Source organism: Ursus americanus, chromosome 14 (genome assembly GCF_024610735.1).
Source record: "Ursus americanus isolate L20-20 chromosome 14, mUrsAme1.1.p, whole genome shotgun sequence".
NCBI lineage: Eukaryota > Metazoa > Chordata > Mammalia > Carnivora > Ursidae > Ursus > Ursus americanus.
Genome location: NC_142140.1, coordinates 40,693,953 through 40,713,691, shown reverse-complemented (window position 1 = coordinate 40,713,691; position 19,739 = coordinate 40,693,953). Strand labels below are relative to the sequence as shown.

Below are 19,739 nucleotides of genomic sequence, written 5' to 3'. Positions count from 1 at the left end.
ATTACTCAGCTATAAAAAAAGAATGCTGGGGTGCCTGGGTGGCTCAGTCGTTAAGCGTCTGCCTTCCGCTCAGGGTGTGATCCCAGCGTTATGGGATCGAGCCCCACATCAGGCTCCTCTGCTATGAGCCTGCTTCTTCCTCTCCCACTCCCCCTGCTTGTGTTCCCTCTCTCGCTGGCTGTCTCTCTCTCTCTGTCAAATAAATAAATAAAATATTTTAAAAAAATGAACTCTTGCCATTGGTGACAACACAGATGGACCTAGAGGGTATTATGCTAAGTGAAATAAGTCAGACACAGAAAGACAAATACCATATGATCTCACTTATGTGTGGAAACTAAAAATGAAAAATAAAAACAGAAACAGATTCATAAAACCAGAGAACTGGTGGTCACCGGGGGGCGGGGGGTAGGAGGATGGGCAAAATAGGTGAAGGGGATCAAGAGGTACAACCTTCCAGTTATAAAATAAATAAGTCGCAGGGATCCAAGCACAGCATGAGAAATTTAGTCAATAATAGTGTAACAACTTTGTATGGTGACGCATGAGAATTACCACTACTTGTATGATGGTGAGCATTTCATAATGCATGTAACTGTCAAATCATTATGTTGTACATCTGAAACTAAAAATGCAAGTTAACTATACTTCTATTAAAATTTTTTCCCTATTTAAAGGAAAAATCAGCAAGGTTGGCATTATTTGCAGATGTTAATATCTGAAAAAAGGAAAACAAGAAAAAATATCTAAAAATTCAGGAATCTCAATTAGAAAATTATTAGAATAGTTTAGAAAAACTGTAGAGGGGCGCCTGGGTGGCACAGCGATTAAGCGTCTGCCTTCGGCTCAGGGTGTGATCCCGGAGTTCTGGGATCGAGCCCCACATCGGGCTCCTCCGCTAGGAGCCTGCTTCTTCCTCTCCCACTCCCCCTGCTTGTGTTCCCTCTCTCGCTGGCTGTCTCTATCTCTGTCAAGTAAATAAATAAAATCTTAAAAAAAAAAAAAAGAAAAACTGTAGAATAAGTTATACATTTTAAAAAGTCAACTACATCCCTACGTGAAAGACACCATAGAAAAATCCACAAAATGAGGGGCACTTGGGTGGCTCAGTTGGTTAGGCATCCAGCTCTTAATCACAGCTCAGGTCTTGATCTCAGGGTCATGGGTTCAAGCCCCATGTTGGGCTCCATGCCAGGTGTGGAGCCTACTTTAAAAAACAAAAACAAACCTAAAAAATTCCACAGAACCAGATCATTTCTTTTCCAATAATAAAAAACATTTAATGAGAGGGTATTAATTTCTTCACTCGTTTTTTAAAATAAAGTTATACAACTATAATTTTAAAAACAAGAGCAAAAAATCCTTGAAGGGTACTTTACAGAGCTTGATAATGTGCTGGTGAAATTCATCTGGATAAATAAGTGGGCATGATATCCTTTTAATAAAGGCTCTTGAGAGCAGACATATACTAACCTTTCAATACCTGCTAAAAACAAATTTCAGGAAAGCTCAATTTTAAGAACTTTACATATAAATAAACCCAAACTACATAACGAGAAAGGATCACTACTTTTCAGTAAATACTGTTGGGCTATTTAGTTATCAGCACGGAGACAAATTACAATACTGTAGCACATTCTAAATAAGTTAATTTGAAGCGTATTTTAAAAATTATTTTAAACTAGAAAAAACAACAACAAAGGACAGCACCTTCATTCCATTCAGGAAGGAAAATACCTCTGAATCCTGAAGAACTAAGATGCCGTCAGAGACAAAATAGGAAGAATTCCAAGGTCTTGTTCAAATAGTATTGCCTCTATAACTTCTTCCCTAATTCTCTGCTCCCTCAACAAACCAAAAACAAAAAACTGATGGGGGAGGGGCGCCTGGGTGGCTCAGTCGTTAAGCGTCTGCCTTCGGCTCAGGGCGAGATCCCGGCGCTCTGGGATCGAGCCCCACATCAGGCTCATCCACTCGGAGCCTGCTTCTTCCTCTCCTGCTCCCCCCACCTGTGTTCCCTCTCTCACTGGCTGTCTCTCTGTCTGTCAAATAAATAAATAAAATCTTTAAAAAAAAAAACTGATGGGGGAAATAATCACTCTTTCCTGTGGCCATCAGCCCACCACGGTCCATTACTTGAGTTGCCTTCATGGCCCTCATCATCTTCTCCCCTGTGTCGCGTTACTTAAGGGCCTGTTCCCTCGCCCCCCATCAGAGCACGGCAGGTGCCTTTAGGACTGTCTTTATCTTAACGGTCCCTTATATAAAACAGGTGGTCCACAAATATTTCTTGAACGAATGCATATCGGAATGGAAAACAAATCTTCCTGAAGATAAAACGTTTTTTAAAAGTAGAAAAATATATACATGAACAAATGATAAAATCCCTTCCAAAACATTACAAAGAATGGATAAAACAAGGTTGACCCCGGATTCTAATTGAGAAGTGATTAAGGGTGAGGAATACGTTCTCCACACATGGGAAAATACGGAGAGAAACTCGTATCCTAGTCATGAAAGAAATGTCCTTCTTCACACAACTCTCAGCAGCTATTAAGTTAGTAAAAGAGAAATTAAATCCAAAGCTGGTGGAGAAAAGCTTACAGATCGGTGATAACCGGCTCCGTCATTCTGGAGAACAATCTGATACCACGGGAGGGCCAGCCCACGTTTTGTTTTGTTTTTTTAATTAAGGAGGCTTCACGCCCACCATGTGGCTTGAACTCAGGACCCGAAGCCAAGTCACACGCTGTCCAAGTGAGCCAGCCAGGTGCCCCAAACCATGCTTTCATTCAGAAATTCCACTTGAGAGAGAAGACTAAAATTTCATCCTCCCTCACTTTCATAGGCCCCTTCCCCTGCTTTTTTATTTCTTAAAGTTTATTTTACTTTTTTTTTTAGTAATCTCTACACCCAACGGGGGGCTCGAACTCACAACCCTGAGATCAAGAGTCACGTGCTCTACAGACTGAGCCAGCCAGGTGCCCCTTCCCTGTTTTATTTATAGCACTTAACACAGTCTAATTCTACACAGATTACTTCTCAGTTTGTTGCAGGCAGGGACCTGCTTTGTCGTGGTCGTACCCTCAGTGCCTACAGCAGCCTGCCATACAGAAGGTGCTCAATATTCGTTGTGACTGAATGAATGTTCTAAGGAAGCAAGTATTTGCCCCCACCTCCAAAGGTATAGTATATAAAATTCGTAGGGCACCTACGGGTCCTGGAATCAAGCCCTGAGTTGGGCTCCCTGCTCAGCGGGGAGTCTGCTTCTCCCTCTCCCTCTGCCCCTCCCCTCTGCTTGCGCTCCCTCTCTCTCACTCAAATAAATAAATAAATAAGTAAATAAAATCTTATTTAAAAAATGTAGTGCACTCACTTATAAATTAAGTGAAGGAACAATAGCAACATTCGCACCATGTAAAGCATGTTTTGTGGTGCCGGGCCCATGCAGAACCGGAGCTCAGATGAAGCTGTGTACTGAAGAGTATGCATCAAAGAATCATTAGATTCCTCAATAACCACTTCCTCAAGTTGTACACATAATTTTCAACTATTCCATCAGGCCTGCGATATTTGGGGAAGAAAAGCAGCCACTGTTACTGGTTATGAGTGGGATAACCAACACAATAGTATGACATGAGGGGAGGAGTGATGAATTGTTCCTTTTAACAAAAACCAAAAAATGTGAAAAGTTAAAATTAAACAAGGGATGTGAAATTTCCTCAGGCCCAGGTGAGCAGTGTCATTGTTTCATTTTATTTACTTTTAAAATCAAATTCACTGCGGTATAATTTGCGTACAGCAAAAACGGGCCCAGTCTAAAGGAATGCCCTTGGCGTCTGCTCCGAGGTGATCCTGACTCACGGGCTCGGCGTGGCATCTACGGGACGCCGGGGCAAGAGCTCGCCTCTTTGGTCTTTCTAGCTGAGGCAGCAACTTGCCAAGGCCCCATCCCGCCTGGCTGCAAGAACATTCCTTACCCCTCTCACCACGCCAGCAGGCCTCACGTGCCAGGGACCCCAGAACCAGGGGGAAGGGAAGCTGTGGACTGAGTGGGGAGCCTGCCCCTGGCCTCTGGGAGGCTCGGTCGGCAAGGCAGGCTTGAGAGTCAGGCTCCGCGGCCGCCAGCCTGCTCTCCAGCCGTGAGCGCGCTGCCCAACCTCTTTAAGCCAGTTTTCTTACTGGACTGAAGGGCAGATACCTCTGCGGGACGCAGGTGAAAATTAAATGAGACAGTCCATCCCGAGGAAGCCACGACACGGGGCCTCTCCTCACGCCAGCCATGATTACCCACGGCGTCCCTCGGGTGCCTGCCACCCGGGACTGTCTCCTAGCTGGCACGTTCATACCCACTCTGGCTCCGAAAGGCACAACGACCAAAAGTGGGCAGTTGAGGCTAAAGCGTGTTTAATGAAAGGCTCCCGGGACCACTTTCCCTGGTTTCAACATGCAGCGTCTCTCTCCGCAGAGGCCGGGTTGCTCTTCCTTCTGTGCCTTCTGAACGGGGCCCGGGGGATCTAGGGCGTGCTGTCACAGCCCCATTCCCCTGCCCCGCACCACGGTGGGGCTGCCGGCCCAGGCTGAAATGCCACTTCAAACGTGTGCAGGCCCATTCTGACCCGTCGCTTCATCGTTCACATCTGAAGACAGTCCAAGGTCATGACATGGGCTCCTCAATCAGGTCACAGAACAGCCGGGGACATTCCTTTAGCAAAAAAGGACACGCTCTTGTCCTGTATCTTGTACTGGTAAGTGAGGCTCCGGTCCCGCTGGGCCGCGGGCTGCGATGGTGTCCGCCAGAGGACCCTCAGCTACAGGGACAAGGAGAAGAATGACAGAGAAGCAGCCCCCAAGTGCCCGCCTCCTCCACGACCCGCGACCGGGGCCTCGAGGAGGAGCCAGTCACGTGCCATGAAGCCACGCGACCCACTTCGGAAAGAAAGCGTACAACCAGCGAACTAAAACTAGAGGTTTCCCCTTCATTATAGGCGTGATATCTGCTCGTTACAGGAAATGTGTAAGAGAAAGAAAAAGAGAAACAGCCAACCAGGGAAAAACCACTGATGTAATTCGGTCTTTCTTCTATGCGTGGTTTTCTTGGCCACACTGCTTTGGAAGATCAACTCATGAGAGTCCGTACATTCCGATCGGGAACGCTAGAGGTTTATTCTCATGATGTCTCAATGCACGCTCTCAAAGGCACGCTAGAATGCTCTGGGGGACTGGCCTCAGAGAACCCTCTCTGAACCCTCTCCCCACGCTGTGCACACAGGCTCCACCAACACAGCATCTTTGGGCTTGCCCATTCGTTTTCTTTTCTGATTCTGAGCCAAAACTCCCCCCCATGCTAAGGGGTCAAGAGTGGTCAAGGTTAGTTAACCCAGAAGCCGTGGTCGGGGCTTTGGGGGTTATTCCAAAAGAGAAGTTCCAGAAGGCAGAGAACCATGGCAGCCCGTTGGGAGGGGGTAGAACCTGACCTCCCTCCCAAGGCAGGACTCTCAGTTTCTGCCCGAGTTCTCAAACATTCTGGTCAGAGACAGCAGTGGGGGCAGCAGCGACCCCAGCCATGGGTATGGTCCCCCCTGGATTGTACTTTAAAAAGAGCAGCATTGACCTGAGTAGACAAAGCCTGCTGTGGTCTCTGTCTGGCAGCAGGGCCCCTGCGTTCTGCTCCAGGTGGCGGTCTCCTTTTTAGGAAGTTCCACTTCGGTCACAAAGGGACCGCCATGGAAAACATGCACTGTGCGTGAGGCTAGCCCCCCCGGAACGGACTCTGTCTTGTATTCACACAACTCCTGAGGTTTCTCTTGCACCCGAAGGAACACCCCCAACCAGACAACCCCTAGGGCCCGACTCTATCCCACGTCCGGTCCCGGCTCAGGTGCAGAGGCAGCAGCTGGTGCCCCGTGAGCCCCTGCGCACCTGTCCATGCACGTCCCTGCAAAAGCCCGTAGCCAGGCCCTCGGCCCGCAGGATCAGGTGGCTCTGGTGACTAAGGCCGTTCAAGAGGATGTCATTCTCCTCGTCCTCGGTGTCTCCACTGTCGTGTACCAGGGCCACAATGTTTCCCTGCAACAGAGAGTCCAGATGAGAGCCTGCTCCCCCAGGCAGCGCCATCAGGGAGCGCCGGGCTCTCAGTGCCTCCAATCCCCTGCACGTCTTCACCCCGCTCAGCCTCCACGCTGCTGCTCGGAAGGACCCTTGCCTGCGCTCCAAGACCCGAATTCCAGCCTCGCCGGCACATTGAACCTATCCTGCCAGCTCAGTCCCTCGTAAACCGAGCTCAGCTCAGCCTCCACGTTAGCAAAAAAGGGCCGCCTTTCTGCCAGGCTCCTGCTCTTCCTGAGTGCTCAGCACGTGCCAGACCCCGCAATGGAGATAAGAGGGGAGTGGTATGGGCCCTGCAGACAACACGGGACACAGGCCAGGAGAAGGGGGACGCGGGGGGCACAGGGAAGAGGCATCCTGTTGGGCCCAGCGGAGAGGGTCAGGAGATGGACACCATGAGCAGAGTCAGAAGGGCAAGCAGGACTTAGCCAACAGGAACCGGAGGGGGAGGTCGACGCGCTGAGGGGGAGACCCTGAACAGTAAGTCCTTTCAGAGGTATACTGTCCAGTTGTTAAAAAGAATGAGGCAGGGGGCGCCTGGGTGGCGCAGTCGTTAAGTGTCTGCCTTCGGCTCAGGGCGTGATCCCGGCGTTATGGGATCGAGCCCCACATCAGGCTCCTCTGCTGGAAGCCTGCTTCTTCCTCTCCCACTCCCCCTGCTTGTGCTCCCTCTCTAGCTGGCTGTCTCGGTCAGATAAATAAATAAAATCTTTAAAAAAAAAAAAAAATGAGGCAGACCCGAGTGTTCTGTTCCTGGCAATGGACACCAAGATACAAGTGTGCTGTGAAAGGGCACGGCAGGTGACCAGCGACGTGAAGAAACATGCAGAGACACACCCGTGAAACATGTTCACAACTGCGCAGACTCTCTGGAACAATACCCACACCGGGAGAGAGACATTACTGTTTGCTCGGGTACTCACTGTTTGCTCGAGTACTCACTGCTTGCTCGAGTACTCACTGCTTGCTCGAGTACTCACTGCTTGCTCGAGTACTCACTGCTTGCTCGAGTACTCACTGTTTGCTCGAGTACTCACTGCTTGCTCAAGTACTCACTGTTTGCTCGAGTACTCACTGCTTGCTCGAGTACTCACTGCTTGCTCGAGTACTCACTGCTTGCTCGAGTACTCTGTGCTATTTATTCTTTCTTTCTTCAACTATTCCCAAGTTTTACTCTTTCAACTAAAAGAGGTATTTGTACAAAACGAGGGTGGCATTGGGCCACAGAGCAAGCTACGCCATGGGCGGTGTGCCTGCTTTGGTGTCACCGATTGCGCCCTCTGCACCCGCTCTGTTCCCTCCTCCTCCCCTGCTCTCCGCGTTGCCCTGGGACTGAAGCCCCGCAGCCTCCGGAGCTCCCCCGAACCCAGCCAGGCAGGCCCTGGCACACAGGAGGTGCTCAACGTGCCCTGCTGGGTACACGCAGCCCCGGCTGACGCCAGGAGCTCACCCCAACCGCTGCCCAGCACCCCGGCCTGACCACACGCTGCGGGGCGGCTGCCGTGGGCCAGACGCTGTGTGGGCGTGCTGCAAGCTTCGGGTCACTAAACTCTCGCTGCTGGGATCCTGTGAGGCAGGCACCAGAGCCATCCCTATTTTATAGGCGGGTCTACTCCCATTGTTTAACTCTCTGTTTTGGCAAAATCCCCATTTCTGCCTCATCATTTGACGGGAACGGTTACGTCCTATACTTGTCTTGCGTCTTACAATTTTTTACAGCGGTTTGTCTCAGCTGATCTTCAAAGCCCCCGCAGAGCGTTAATGCCTTGTCCCAGGACACGAGGCAATGTGTGCCAGAGCTGGGACTGCTGCAGTACCACACACGACCGGCCACAGCCAAGACAGTACCGGTCAACCTTTTCATTTTGAGGCCTTTTTTGGCAGTGGCAAGCAGTGGCAAGCAGTAAAGCCAAACCCCCAGGCAAATACACAAGAAAGGCCACTGCAAGCAAGGGAGGTGTCGACCCGTCGGCCCACGGAGGTCACAGGCAGGAGCGCGGAGAGCAGGCCCATCAGTACCTTTCGCTCCCAGCACACGGCGACTCTGCAGTAGTGGACGAAGTCCAACACAGCCACCGCCCCCAGGCCCAGGCTCAGCAGCACGCTGAGGTCGTCCACCAGCAGCACCGGGCACCTCCATGCGGCCTGTCCATCACCCACGGGCTTCAGAGCCTCTCGCACAAACTCGTACAGGGGCTGCAGGTTCCCAGCATCGGCCTCCCTGGAACATCAAGCAAGGGTCACCAGAGAGGTGACTCTCTCTATAAATGTTTATCTGGGACCGAGCAGCGCCACGGGAAAGGGCTGGGGAGGAGGCAAAGAACTGGATCACAGGCCTTCGCCTAAGGGGTTCCTGATCGGGTTGGAAAGAAAATGTGTACATGAGCAAGCTGTACTTCCAACATTCCTTGAGGCCTGGGAGGTACAGAGCACTGTGCTAGAAACTAGGGGACACAAAACAAACAGCCTCCTGGCCCCTCAAGAGACACCACACAGCCCCTCCACCTAAGAGCTTAAGGCATCGGAAGATCAGTCTGGAGTGGGCAGGAGAAGCCTTCCCGGAGGTCATCATGGGGATAAAAAGCTAAAGAGCAGTTCGGGTGACCTAGCGGTGAGGGACCAAGGTCTAAGGGCTGTTTGCGCACCTAACCAATTCCACCTGTTTCTGAACAAGTTGGCCCAGCTCCCTAAGCCGCCCCAATGACTACCCTTGGCGGTCACCCCCCAGCAACAGAGGCTCAAAACACAGCAGAGCACAGGGCCTCGGCACCTGCCCACGCTCCAGGTCCGAGCCCGCTAACGGCAAGGACAACAACTTCCCACACCCAGGGCAGGGGGTGTAACCAGGCCCGTCATTCAGATGAAGACACCCCGGTTCAGAGGCGGTAAAGGCTGTGTGCGAGATCACACACGCAGGGTCAGGGCGTGGGGCCTTCTGACTCCACGCTGCCTTCCGGGCCCTGCGTAAGGCTGGGTCTGAGAAAGGGGATGGCGGGGAGGGATCCTGTTTGGACTCTTTTGTGGCAGCGGAAGAACAGCAGCCAGGTGGGGAGTCTGCACAGACCTATGTTTGTGGCTGACACTCATAAAGGACAAGAAACAGGAAAGCCAAGCTCAGAATAGCAAATGCAGGGTCAACGGACTTTTTCTTAAAGGGCAACAGTACTATTTTAGGCTTGTGGTCTCCGTCTCAACGACTCAACTCTGCTGTTGCACTGCAAAAGAGCCAGGGACAGTATGCGAACAAATGAATGCAGCTAAAACTTTATTTACAAATACAGGGAGCTGGCCCACGGGCCATACTTCGCTGAGCCCTGTATCGAGCCAAAAACAGAATAAAGGTGTGTGCTAGGGCTCTGAGCCAGGGTTGGAAAAAACATAGTGTTCTGCCATAGTCCCAGCAAATAATGCTTTCTGCAGCTTTTGGGTCAGCCATACACCCTCTGGCCCATGAGAAGAGCCAAGGGCTTTCTGTTGAAGCCGCAGCACCAGGGAAGCGTCTGCCGCCTAAAGCCAGCTCTGTCCCCCCACATGCCACACGCCAGGGAGAAGGAATCACAGGGCGAGCCTGGTCTGGGCCCCCCCACCCGGTGGGTACTTCTGGGCGGGGCTGCAGGCTGACCGACCTGAGGAACTGCAGGGGGTGTGGCGCCGCCTGAGCTCGGAAGAAGACATCCACCGAAGACTTAAGTCCCTCGAGGAACACAAGCTGCCCACATTCCCGGGCCGCAGTCAGGCTGACACCCTAAACATAGGGTAGAGTGAATCACGGTGCCTTGCAGGGGAAGACACCCCAGACTCCAGCTCACAAAAGGGTACAGGGCACACTCTGCAAATGTGCACCTGTCCACCTCCGGATGGGGCCCATGCCTTCTTTCCACTGGGTGCTCCCAACCCACAATCTCCACTGTGCCCAGGTGTGCCTTGATATTTGTCACTTGGTAAAAAACTGACGTTTTGCTCACATGTTCATTTTCATGACGGCTCAATACTTGGGTTTTAATTTGGAATAGTATCAGAAAGTGTATCATAGGGGCACCTGGGTGGCGCAGTCGTTAAGCGTCTGCCTTCAGCTCAGGGCGTGATCCTGGCGTTCTGGGATCGAGCCCCACATCGGGCTCCTCTGCTGGGAGCCTGCTTCTTCCTCTCCCACTCCCCCTGCTTGTGTTCCCTCTCTAGCTGGCTGTTTCTCTCTCTGTCAAATAAATAAATAAAATCTTAAAAAAAAATGTATCATAAACTTTTTTCTTATCATGAACTTTTTAAATGTATGTATTTACAAAGTTAAGCACATTTAGAAATGATAATAATGACAATAAAATGGTGGGAGGATGACCAGGTCAGAAAAATGCTGGCTGCAGAAGAAAGGGCCAGATGTGGGCTTTGAGTTTCACAAACCCCTCGGGTGCGCCTCAATGGCATGGGACCTCATGGCTGCTCCTTGGCTTTCGGTAACATAGCTCATAGGTCATAACTGCCAGGCTGCTACGATACAGGAAGATCTCATCACCAGCAGGTTCTCCTTCTCTTCCCTCTTCCCACGGGAGCTAGGGCACCATGCACTCCTGATGCACTAGTTCGGAGGTGGGCAAAGCTTCTCTGTGAAGGGCAAGACAGGCTTTCAGGCCACGCCGTCTACGCTGTAGCGACTCAACTCTGTAGAGTGACAGCAGCCACACATGATTCATAAACAAATGGGTCAACCCCTGCTCTGGACCAGATTTCTTTTTTTAAGTTTATTTGTTTATTTTTTAAAATAATCTGTACCCCCAATGTGGGGCTCAAACTCACGACCCCAAGATCAAGAGTTGCATGCTCTCTGGACTGAGCCAGCCAGGTGCCCCGAGACCAGACCTTTTTAATATGGCTCTTCGTGACCTACTCGATTTAAGCAGCTCTGGAGTCACCTGATTAAAAGGCAGATCCTTGAGCGCCACTCCAGACCTCCAGAATCAGGAGCTTTGCGGGCAGGGCCCAAGAATCTGCATTTCGACAAACACCCAGAGATGGATACAATCTAAATATGCAACCCGCTGCTCTATCTGTGCAGAAACAGGCCACATGGAACTCCTGAGACTCCTCATGCCCCTAGACCAAGTCTCAGTTGCTCAATCACACCCCAGTGTCCCCCCCGTGCACGACCACTAGCTCCACAGTCACCCCTGGCGGACAGAAAGACTCCTGTTCACCACCTTTGCTCTTGCTCATTACCATTCCACTCCTGGCAGCTCAGAAACACACCGAGTGTGCAGGCTCACGCTCGAGTCCTTCGTGTGCCCAGGGCCGTGCACCCCATCCCTGCTGTGCTGCTGTGTGGTTGCTGAGTCAAAGGTAACAGAACACGCAGCCAATCTGGACATGAGCGTACACAGACTTCTCATCCAGAAACACAGATGCTAGGGTCACAGAGACATGCTTCACAGACGTGGGACGTAACGTGTTCTTAACGTGACTGCTCTCCCTGAGCTCATGCTCTGATCTCTAACACAGGAACTTCCTCCTTCTCTGCAGAGGATGGGAAAGAGTCTACCCTCTTCTCATCCTCTCCTCATCAGAGTGACATCGGGCAGTGACGTGGCCCAGTAGGAAGACTGGCATTTCAATGATCACTGGTAATGGGTGGCCTGCTTCTTTCCCTCCCTAAGGCTGGCCTATTAAACACAAAACAAAACAAGACCAAAAAAACAAAAACAAAAACAAAAAAACCCCAAAACAGTTAGCCCCCCTGGTCACAGGTCATGAGTGATGGCCTAGGCTATGCCAGAAGGGTCACCAGCCTCTTGGCCATCTTATTCTTGCCTGCCCGCATCTGACAAAATGAAGTGCGGCCAAGATGAGGTAATGAGCAGGTGACAAAACCACCTTTCCCCACATTTGGGTTCTAAGCCCTAAACTTAGGGAGACAGTAGGAGGCACTCAACTTGGTGGTAGACCAAGCTGTGATCGCCAACTCAGCAGGACTAAGATTAAAGCCCACACTAAGAAGGAGAAAATCTTAACTGGTCCAGAGTCAGAGGAGCCGCATTTGATTAACTAACAACAGACGTGGTTCTATAAACTCTAAATTAATAAGACAGGTAGAGATGCTGCCTTAGCCCTTTAGATAAGGGGTTCACCCCCCCGCCATGATTTCCTCAGTCACTCTCTTGCTAAGTTCTCTACAACCCACACAGGGGAGCCCAGCCTCGGCCCCACTCACACCTGCGTGACCCACGTACTCGGGACCGCACCTCGGAGCTCTACGATATTTACCAACTTCTGTCCCACGATATTGTAGTGACTGAAGGACTGGATGAGTGCCACAAAGCAGACTTTGCAATTAGCTAGAAAACAAAACAAACAGATTTTTAGTGAAGTTTTATAATGAGTCTCATATAGTTCATACTTCTGGAAACAAAAGCACTGGGACAGGTCTAAACAGACACAAGGGGCCTTGCAACCTGATATACCCAATTTGATTCTAAGATGCACATTTTCTCATATGTAATTATATCTTATTTCACTGAACCTGAGATGTACTTCTATTCTGTGTATTACTTGGTACCTTATTTTGTTCTATTGTAAATAAACTGTGGTTTTTAGAAAATAATATTTTGGGACACCTGGGTGGCTCAGTCGGTTAGGCGTCTGCCTTCGGCTCAGGTCATGATCCCAGGGTCCTGGGATTGAGTTCCATGTCGGGCTTCTTGCTCAGCAGGGAGCCTGCTTCTCCCTCTGCCTGCTGCTCCCCCTGCTTGTGCTCATGTGTGCTCTCTGACATATAAATAAATAAAATCTTAAAAATAAAATAAAAAAAAAATAATATATTTCTGTTTGTTGGTGCACAGAAATACAACTGATTTTTTTTTTTTAAAGATTTTATTTATTTATTTGACAGAGAGACAGCCAGCGAGAGAGGGAACACAGCAGGGGAGTGGGATGCCAGGATCACGCCCTGAGCCGAAGGCAGACGCTTAACGACTGCGCTACCCAGGCGCCCCACAATTGATTTTTTTTTTAACTGGTCTTATGTCCAGGTAGTTATAAAGGGAACACAAAGAAGCTCTAGCTACCTTACTGAACATAATTAGCTCTAATAATTTATCTGTAGATTCTCTTGCTCTTTCAGTGCTGACAATAACATTATCTGGAAAAGAAAGCAACTTTCAAAGCTGTGAATTATTACAACTAAGAGGGCCAAAGGTCCACCCTCTATCCTGGCCTGGCTCAGCAGGGGCTCAAGGAGAATCAGTTGATAAATGAGTCTTTTTTGCATTTGGCTGTTTTCTTCTTCTAATCTAGTTCCTATATATAAGTCGCAGCGGCCCTGCAGTTTTCCTATGTTCTCTAGGAAGCATCTACTGCCAAGGCAACGTGTCAATGGGTCCACGGCCCAAAGACCTCAAGATACACGAGGACTGAGGAGCAACTAAACCAGGTGGAGAAGGGAAGATAGGACATGGATACAGTGAGTACATACCACCCTTTGGGATGGATGGGCAGGGAAAAGACGGTCAAATAACCTGCCACTTAAGGCACAGCCATCTGGCTACCCGAACACCAAAGCCCTGGTTGGTTAATACTATTCCCATTGCGTTTTCCCTTAGGTTTCTTTTTCTACAGCATCAATGAGTCCTATACCTTTGAGGTAGAAGGAGAGAAAGTGGTGCACAAGGAAGCTGCCGTCTGTCTTGGCATCACAGAGTAGAGTCAGTTTCCCCTACAGGTTAAGAGGAACACAAAAAGGTGAATTAGATTCCCTGGAAGGAGGTGAGTATCTACACACAACGCAGAGACACATACACATGGATTACCAAAAAGAAGAAAATAAGTCAAAACTATGGAAAAACCAACAATTAAAGTGATTGCTATTAAGTCACTTATTATGGGCAAGCATATCTCAGCTTCCACTTTCCCAAGGCAAACAGAATAAAGTGTCTCCTTTTCCTCACTCACCTTGGTACCTCAGGGACCAGTGCCGGGGAGAAAGAGATCCTGAACAAAAGCAGCTTTTACCGTCAGAATCTAACAAAAATCACAGCCTGCCAAGATTGGAATGGAACTTCAAAAAACTAATCTGACTCAACTTCCTATTTTTATTTTTATTTATTTTTAATTTTTTTTATTTTTAAAGATTTTATTTATTTATTCGACAGAGATAGAGACAGCCAGCGAGAGAGGGAACACAAGCAGGGGGAGTGGGAGAGGAAGAAGCAGGCTCACAGCGGAGGAGCCTGATGTGGGGCTCGATCCCAGAACGCCGGGATCACGCCCTGAGCCGAAGGCAGACGCCTAACCACTGTGCCACCCAGGCGCCCCTCAACTTCCTATTTTTAATTCTGATACCAATTCTGTCCAATAGGGTGGGGGAGAGGGAAGAAGTAGTAGTCGACAGAGACCTGCATTAACAAAGCTCTCATCCCAATAGCCCAGGACACTGCTTCAGGCAGAGCTCTGATCATGGAAAGTCCTGGAAAGACCTCTAAAGATGGTCTCTACAGGGGCTGGCTGCCCTGCTCCAGCCACCTCTAGCTCCCAGTCGGTGAAAGGGGAGGTCGGGATCAAGTGGTGTCAGACATGACACTACCATGTTGTGACTTTTTTTTTTTTCCCACTTACGAAAGGTCACACTATCAGACCGTGAGGGTTGCCTCAGGGCTATTTCCTGGTGCCCACTTTGATCCTCCATTCCTCCACTCTGACCCTGGGCTGAGCACTCTGGAGGCGCCAGGAGTAACCAGCAAGGTCGCCAGTGCCATCTGCAGGCTTGGGCCACTGAAACCCACAGGGTCTATTGAAAACTGTAATTTGCCCGACACTGTGGGTTCATAAAAAAGACCTGACTGATACACATGGTGTCTTGGCTGCCTGGAGGAGCTTACCATTTCCTTAGGAAGACAAAGGTTACAAAATAAAACAGGTTAAGTTCCTGGGAGAAGTAACCCCCGGGCTAAAATGTGAAAAATTTCGGGATGCCCGGGAGTGCGGGAAGGAGGGTGGAGAAAACAAAGTGGTGGAGCTGTTGTGCCCAAGGCCGACTTGATACAAGCCGACGCTGGCTGAGAGCAACTTGGGAGAGCACCATTCAAGACCACGAGGAGGAAGAGGTGGAGCCGCGTTCACTGCGACCTGCACAGTGCCGCAGGGCCAGAGAGACAGACTCAGGAGGGTTAAGCAGCACGTCTCCTGGGAAGGGTGGAGAATCGAACTCCCGACTCTCAGGCAACGGCCTCTGAGCACGCACAGGGCCCCTCGATACACGTCTGTGAACGTACAATGCATATACGGCCAAGGTTCCTGGGCACTTTTGAGTGAACACACGGCCTTTGAGAAGACGCCCACCTTCCGTAAGCGCCGGCGCCCAGCCCAGTTCGCGGGTCGGCCCTCCCCGGACTACAACTCCCAGGCGCCCCCGTGCCCGCGGACGTCGCGTCTTTCCCAAGGATCCGCGTGCGCTTCATCCGGGGGTGCGGTCTTCCGCCACGCTCCGGGACCCGCCCTCTTCTCACCGCACGGCGTCTTACCTGCTCCGCCCGGTCAGGGGTGGTGTTGAGAAGGTTATTGAGTTCCGGGAACATTCTGAGCTCCGGGCACGAGCGTACCGGACCGGGAGTTGGGGATGCGGCGGGGACGACGGAAACCGAAGAGCAGCACACCACTCGGGTTCGCGCGGGGGGACTGCGCACGCGCAACGCCGGGTCCAGGCGCCGCCGCAGCCAATCAGGCGGGCGCCTGGATCCGGGCCACTGCCGGCGCACGCGCGAGGACGCGCATCCGGCGGGGGTAGTGGCGGGTGCTGGTCTTGCGGTTCCTTCTTGATTGCGGCGCGCCGAGGCTTCGGCCGAAGCCCCGCGCGACGCGTCTCTTCCGCCTCCCCTTGGCCTCGCTCTCTCCCCAGCCCCGGGCGTCGGGGCAGTATAGTCCGCCCCTCCACACGTGCCTGTCGAGCTCCTGCCGTGTGTCCCCCTGGTTTCCAAACTCGGGCTACGTAGGGAGCGAGATGAGTGAGGACACCCCCCCCCCCTTTCTCGCAAAGCGGAAAACAAACGTAATAAACGCGGAATTGTATATGGAAAAGTTCTTGGAAAAAAGCAAAAGCTGGCTAGGGGAGTAACTGTGGGGTAGGGGTAGGCTCACTAGGAAAATATGGAACACACCTTGCATGCTCCTACTCAGGACTTTTGCACCACCTGTTCCTCCCTCCTGGAATGCTGTTTTCCCAGATATTCAGAAGATTAAAAAAATCCCGCACTTCTTTGAGGTCTTTGCTCAGATGTCACTGATCTTCGAGGCCTTCCTTGACCATCCTGTTTAAATTGCAAACTGCCCTTTCCCGAACACATACCTTTTCCCCCGCCTGCCTTTTTTTTCTATAGCATTTATATCTAGCGTACTATGGTTCTGTTGCAGACCGAGGAGCCTCAGAGCACCTGGGACAATCCTATAATTCAACAAAATCAAGTTTATTGCCTCATTGCAAGGAAAGGTCACCAAGCAAAGGAAAGGGAGTTGTTTTGGGTTTGGGGAAAGGATGGAGTTCAGGTAAAATGTAAATGAAGTGGTCTTTTGGGGGACTTGGGTGGTTCAGTCGGTTAAGTGTCTGCCTTCTGCTCAGGTTATGATCTCAGTGTCCTGGGATCAAGCCCCACATCTGCTCCCTGTTCAGCAGGGAGTCTGCTTCTCTGTCGTCCATTCCCCCCCCCATCCCCACTCCTACTTCTGCTCTCTCTCAGATAAATAAAATCTAAAAAAAAAAAATTTTTTTTTTAATTTTTTACATCTACTACATAGATATATGTAGTCACTCACTTATTTGAAACTCCCCACCTGGGCTGGAAATCGAGCCTGCTTCTCTGTGTCAAAATCACTTAGATCCTCCAGCCAGGAATGGGACGTTACATGCTTACTGGTATGGGAGAGAGAGAAGAGCAGGCCCTGGCATCCAGGGGCTAGTTCTTGGTGTCGTCCTGTTGAGCATAAACAACTCCATAAAACATCGACATCAGGTTGATTATGGTGGTCAAGACGAAACTAGCCCGCTCCATAGTTACGTTGAACACAAAACATGAGCGTTGTCCAGACATCCCCGCTCCCAGCTAATGACTGCTGCTACTTGACCATCCCAGCTTTAGCATCTCGTCCGCCCTCCCTGTAGATGAGATGAGCTACTCTATCATAAAATGAACCCCGCTTTTGACAGCATCCAATCCCAAACCCTCCTCCCAATCACCCAACAAGCCCAAATCCTATATAATTTATTTGAGAGAGAGTGAGAGCATGAGCCAGTGGGAAGAGCAGAGGGAGAGAGAGAAGCAGACTCCCGCTGAGCAGAGAGCCCAGGACCTGGGATCATGACCCGAGTCAAAGGTAGACCCTCAACCGACTGAGCCATCCAGGCGCCCGTTACAACACTCTTAATGGTACACCCATGATGTCCCATGGTGTGCATTCTCTTTCAGTGCGATGAATAATAAACCCCACTTTTCACCAATAGACGTATTCCTGGTGGTCGTTGCCTGGAAGGAAATGACAGGATTTCACAGTTTCAACTTCAGAAATTTTAGCACAGTTTCTCAGGAAGAAACCACCCAAAGAAATGGGTTACTGTCAGACTGCATCTGCAGCATGTCCTTGAGGGAAATACTGTTTCTGGTGACCTCTGGCTTTACCTGTGTTGAGGATGAACAGCCGGACAGGTTTTTAGAGTCTGAGCTCATTGTTCCTTTCTTAATGTCCTTATTTGAATCTTCACATTAGAAGGCAGAAGAGCGGGGTTTTTGTCTTTTACTTTTTTTAAAGATTTTATTTATTTGTTTGACAGAGAGAGAGAGCATAAGCAGGGGCAGCGGCAGGCAGAGGGAGAGGGAGAGGGAGAAGCAGGCTCCCTGCTGAGCAGGGAGCCCAATGAGGGGCTCGATCCCAGGACCCCGGGATCATGATCGGAGCTGAAGGCAGACACTTAACTGACTGAGGCACTCAGGTGCCCCAGAGCTGGGGTTTTTTTCTGGCTTATTCACTCTCATTCCTCAGCACCTGCTATGTGCTCATTTTGAAGGAATATATGTTTGTATTTATGTAACTATGGGCTGTCTTTTCTCTTTCTTAACGGCATCCTTTGAAGCAAAAAAGTTTTTAGCTTCAATGAAATCCAATTTATCTTCTTTCCTTGTTTGCTTGGGCTTTTGGTGTCATCTAAGCATCCATGGCAAAATCCAAGGTCATGAACACTTACCTTTGTATTGACTTCTAAGAATTGTATAGGTTTAGCTCTTACAGTTAGATCATTGATCTGTTTTGCGTTAATTTTTGTACATGGTGTGAGGTAAGGATCCCTTCAGCTGGGACTCTGATAGGGACTGTGTTGAATGTATAGATCAATTTGAAGAGTATTGCCATCTTCACAATGTTAGGTTTTCCAGTTCATAAACATTGGATATTTTTACATCTATATGGATCTTTAATTTCCTTCAACAATATTTTGTAGCTTTTGGAATGTAAGTTTTGCACTTTGGTTAAATTTACTCCCATGCCTTTTTTTTTTTCTTTGCTATGCTATCATGAATGGAATTTTTCTTCATCATTTTTCACATCGTTCATTGCAAATGTGTAAAAATACAATTGTGTGTATTCAGTTGGTATCCTGCAACCTTGCTGAACTTGTTCATTCTAGGGTTTTTTTTAGTGGGTTCTTCCAAGATTTTGTACATATAAGATCTTGTCATCTACAAATAGAGATAGTTTTACTTCTTCCTTTCCGATCTGGATGCCTTATTTAATTTTCTTGCCTAAAGGCCCTAGCTAGAACTCCAGTATGATGTGGAATAGGAGAGGTGAGGACAGACATCTTTGTTTTGTTCCTGCTCTTAGTGGGAAAGCATCCGATCTTTCACCTCTGAGTATGATGTTAACCTGGGTTTTTCATGAATACCCCGTATCAGGTTGAGAAAGTTCCCTTCTATTCCCAGCATGTTTAGTCCTTTTATTCTTTGTGATGCTTCTTTCCCCAGTCCTGGGCAGTTCCTCACAGCTGGATACTTGAGGGTGACCCCCTGCAGGTCTTGGGGATCTTTCTCTGTACAATTCTTTGCTGGTACTGTGTCCTATGAACTCAGGCAGCCTCAGTCTCCCCAGGCTCTTAACTCCACCTTTGCAGCTCAGGGAGTGTTTTACTTTAGTTCCTTCTCCCTGTCTGGAAACAAGGCAGTCAGCTTGGACAATCACAGGGGTCACCTTGTTCTTTGCCCATTTTTTAAGGATCCCCGTCCTTTGTCAACTGATAGCCAATGTTTTTCAAGTTGCTGTTGCATATATTTATATACGTCATCTTTTCCTTTTTGTTTGTTTTTTTAAGCAAGAAAGTAAATCTAGTCCTTTCTACTCCCACTTTGGATGGAAGTAGAAGCTGTGGGTTGTCTATCTAAATGAACCAGAATTTAGCAAACTTTTCCTTTTTTTGTTTGAGCTTGTTGAGTCATCTTTAAGAAAGTCTTCCTTACCCCAAAGTTCATAAGGATATTCTAGATTTTCTCCAAAAGTTGTAAAGTTTTTCTTTTCAAGTTTAAGTCTTTAATGCATCTGTAACTGATGTTCGTGTTTGGTGTGAAGTAAGGGATACACATCAGTTTTGGAAGGAGTATGTTCTGTTTATCCTT

General features: G+C 49.3%; 1 protein-coding gene across 2 annotated transcripts; it reads right to left on the bottom strand.

The window, feature by feature from the left end:
- Positions 1 to 4,390: 4,390 nt before the first annotated feature.
- On the bottom strand, positions 4,391 to 15,763 carry ELP6 (elongator acetyltransferase complex subunit 6). 2 transcript variants are annotated; one of them, XM_045778700.2, is made up of 7 exons: positions 15,612 to 15,763; positions 13,729 to 13,807; positions 12,310 to 12,431; positions 9,735 to 9,853; positions 8,128 to 8,329; positions 5,923 to 6,069; positions 4,391 to 4,811 (listed from the first exon to the last, which is right to left on the bottom strand). In XM_045778700.2, exons 1-7 carry the CDS (start codon positions 15,663 to 15,665, stop codon positions 4,683 to 4,685), a joined length of 852 nt encoding a protein of 283 aa, XP_045634656.1. In that variant the 5' UTR covers positions 15,666 to 15,763; the 3' UTR covers positions 4,391 to 4,682. The 2 variants fall into 2 exon arrangements, with proteins under 2 accessions (XP_045634656.1, XP_045634657.1); XM_045778701.2 differs by having other exon boundaries at positions 12,361 to 12,431.
- Positions 15,764 to 19,739: the final 3,976 nt, after the last annotated feature.

Coding starts and splice junctions, on each gene's coding strand:
- ELP6 (XM_045778700.2), bottom strand. CDS start 15,665: ATGTTCCCGGAACTCAATAACCTTCTCAACACCACCCCTGACCGGGCG. Junction 9,854..12,309: donor CGAGTACGTGGGTCACGCAG/GTGTGAGTGGGG, acceptor CCCTATGTTTAG/GGTGTCAGCCTGACTGCGGC. Junction 6,070..8,127: donor CCGTGTGCTGGGAGCGAAAG/GTACTGATGGGC, acceptor TCTCTGTTGCAG/GGAAACATTGTGGCCCTGGT.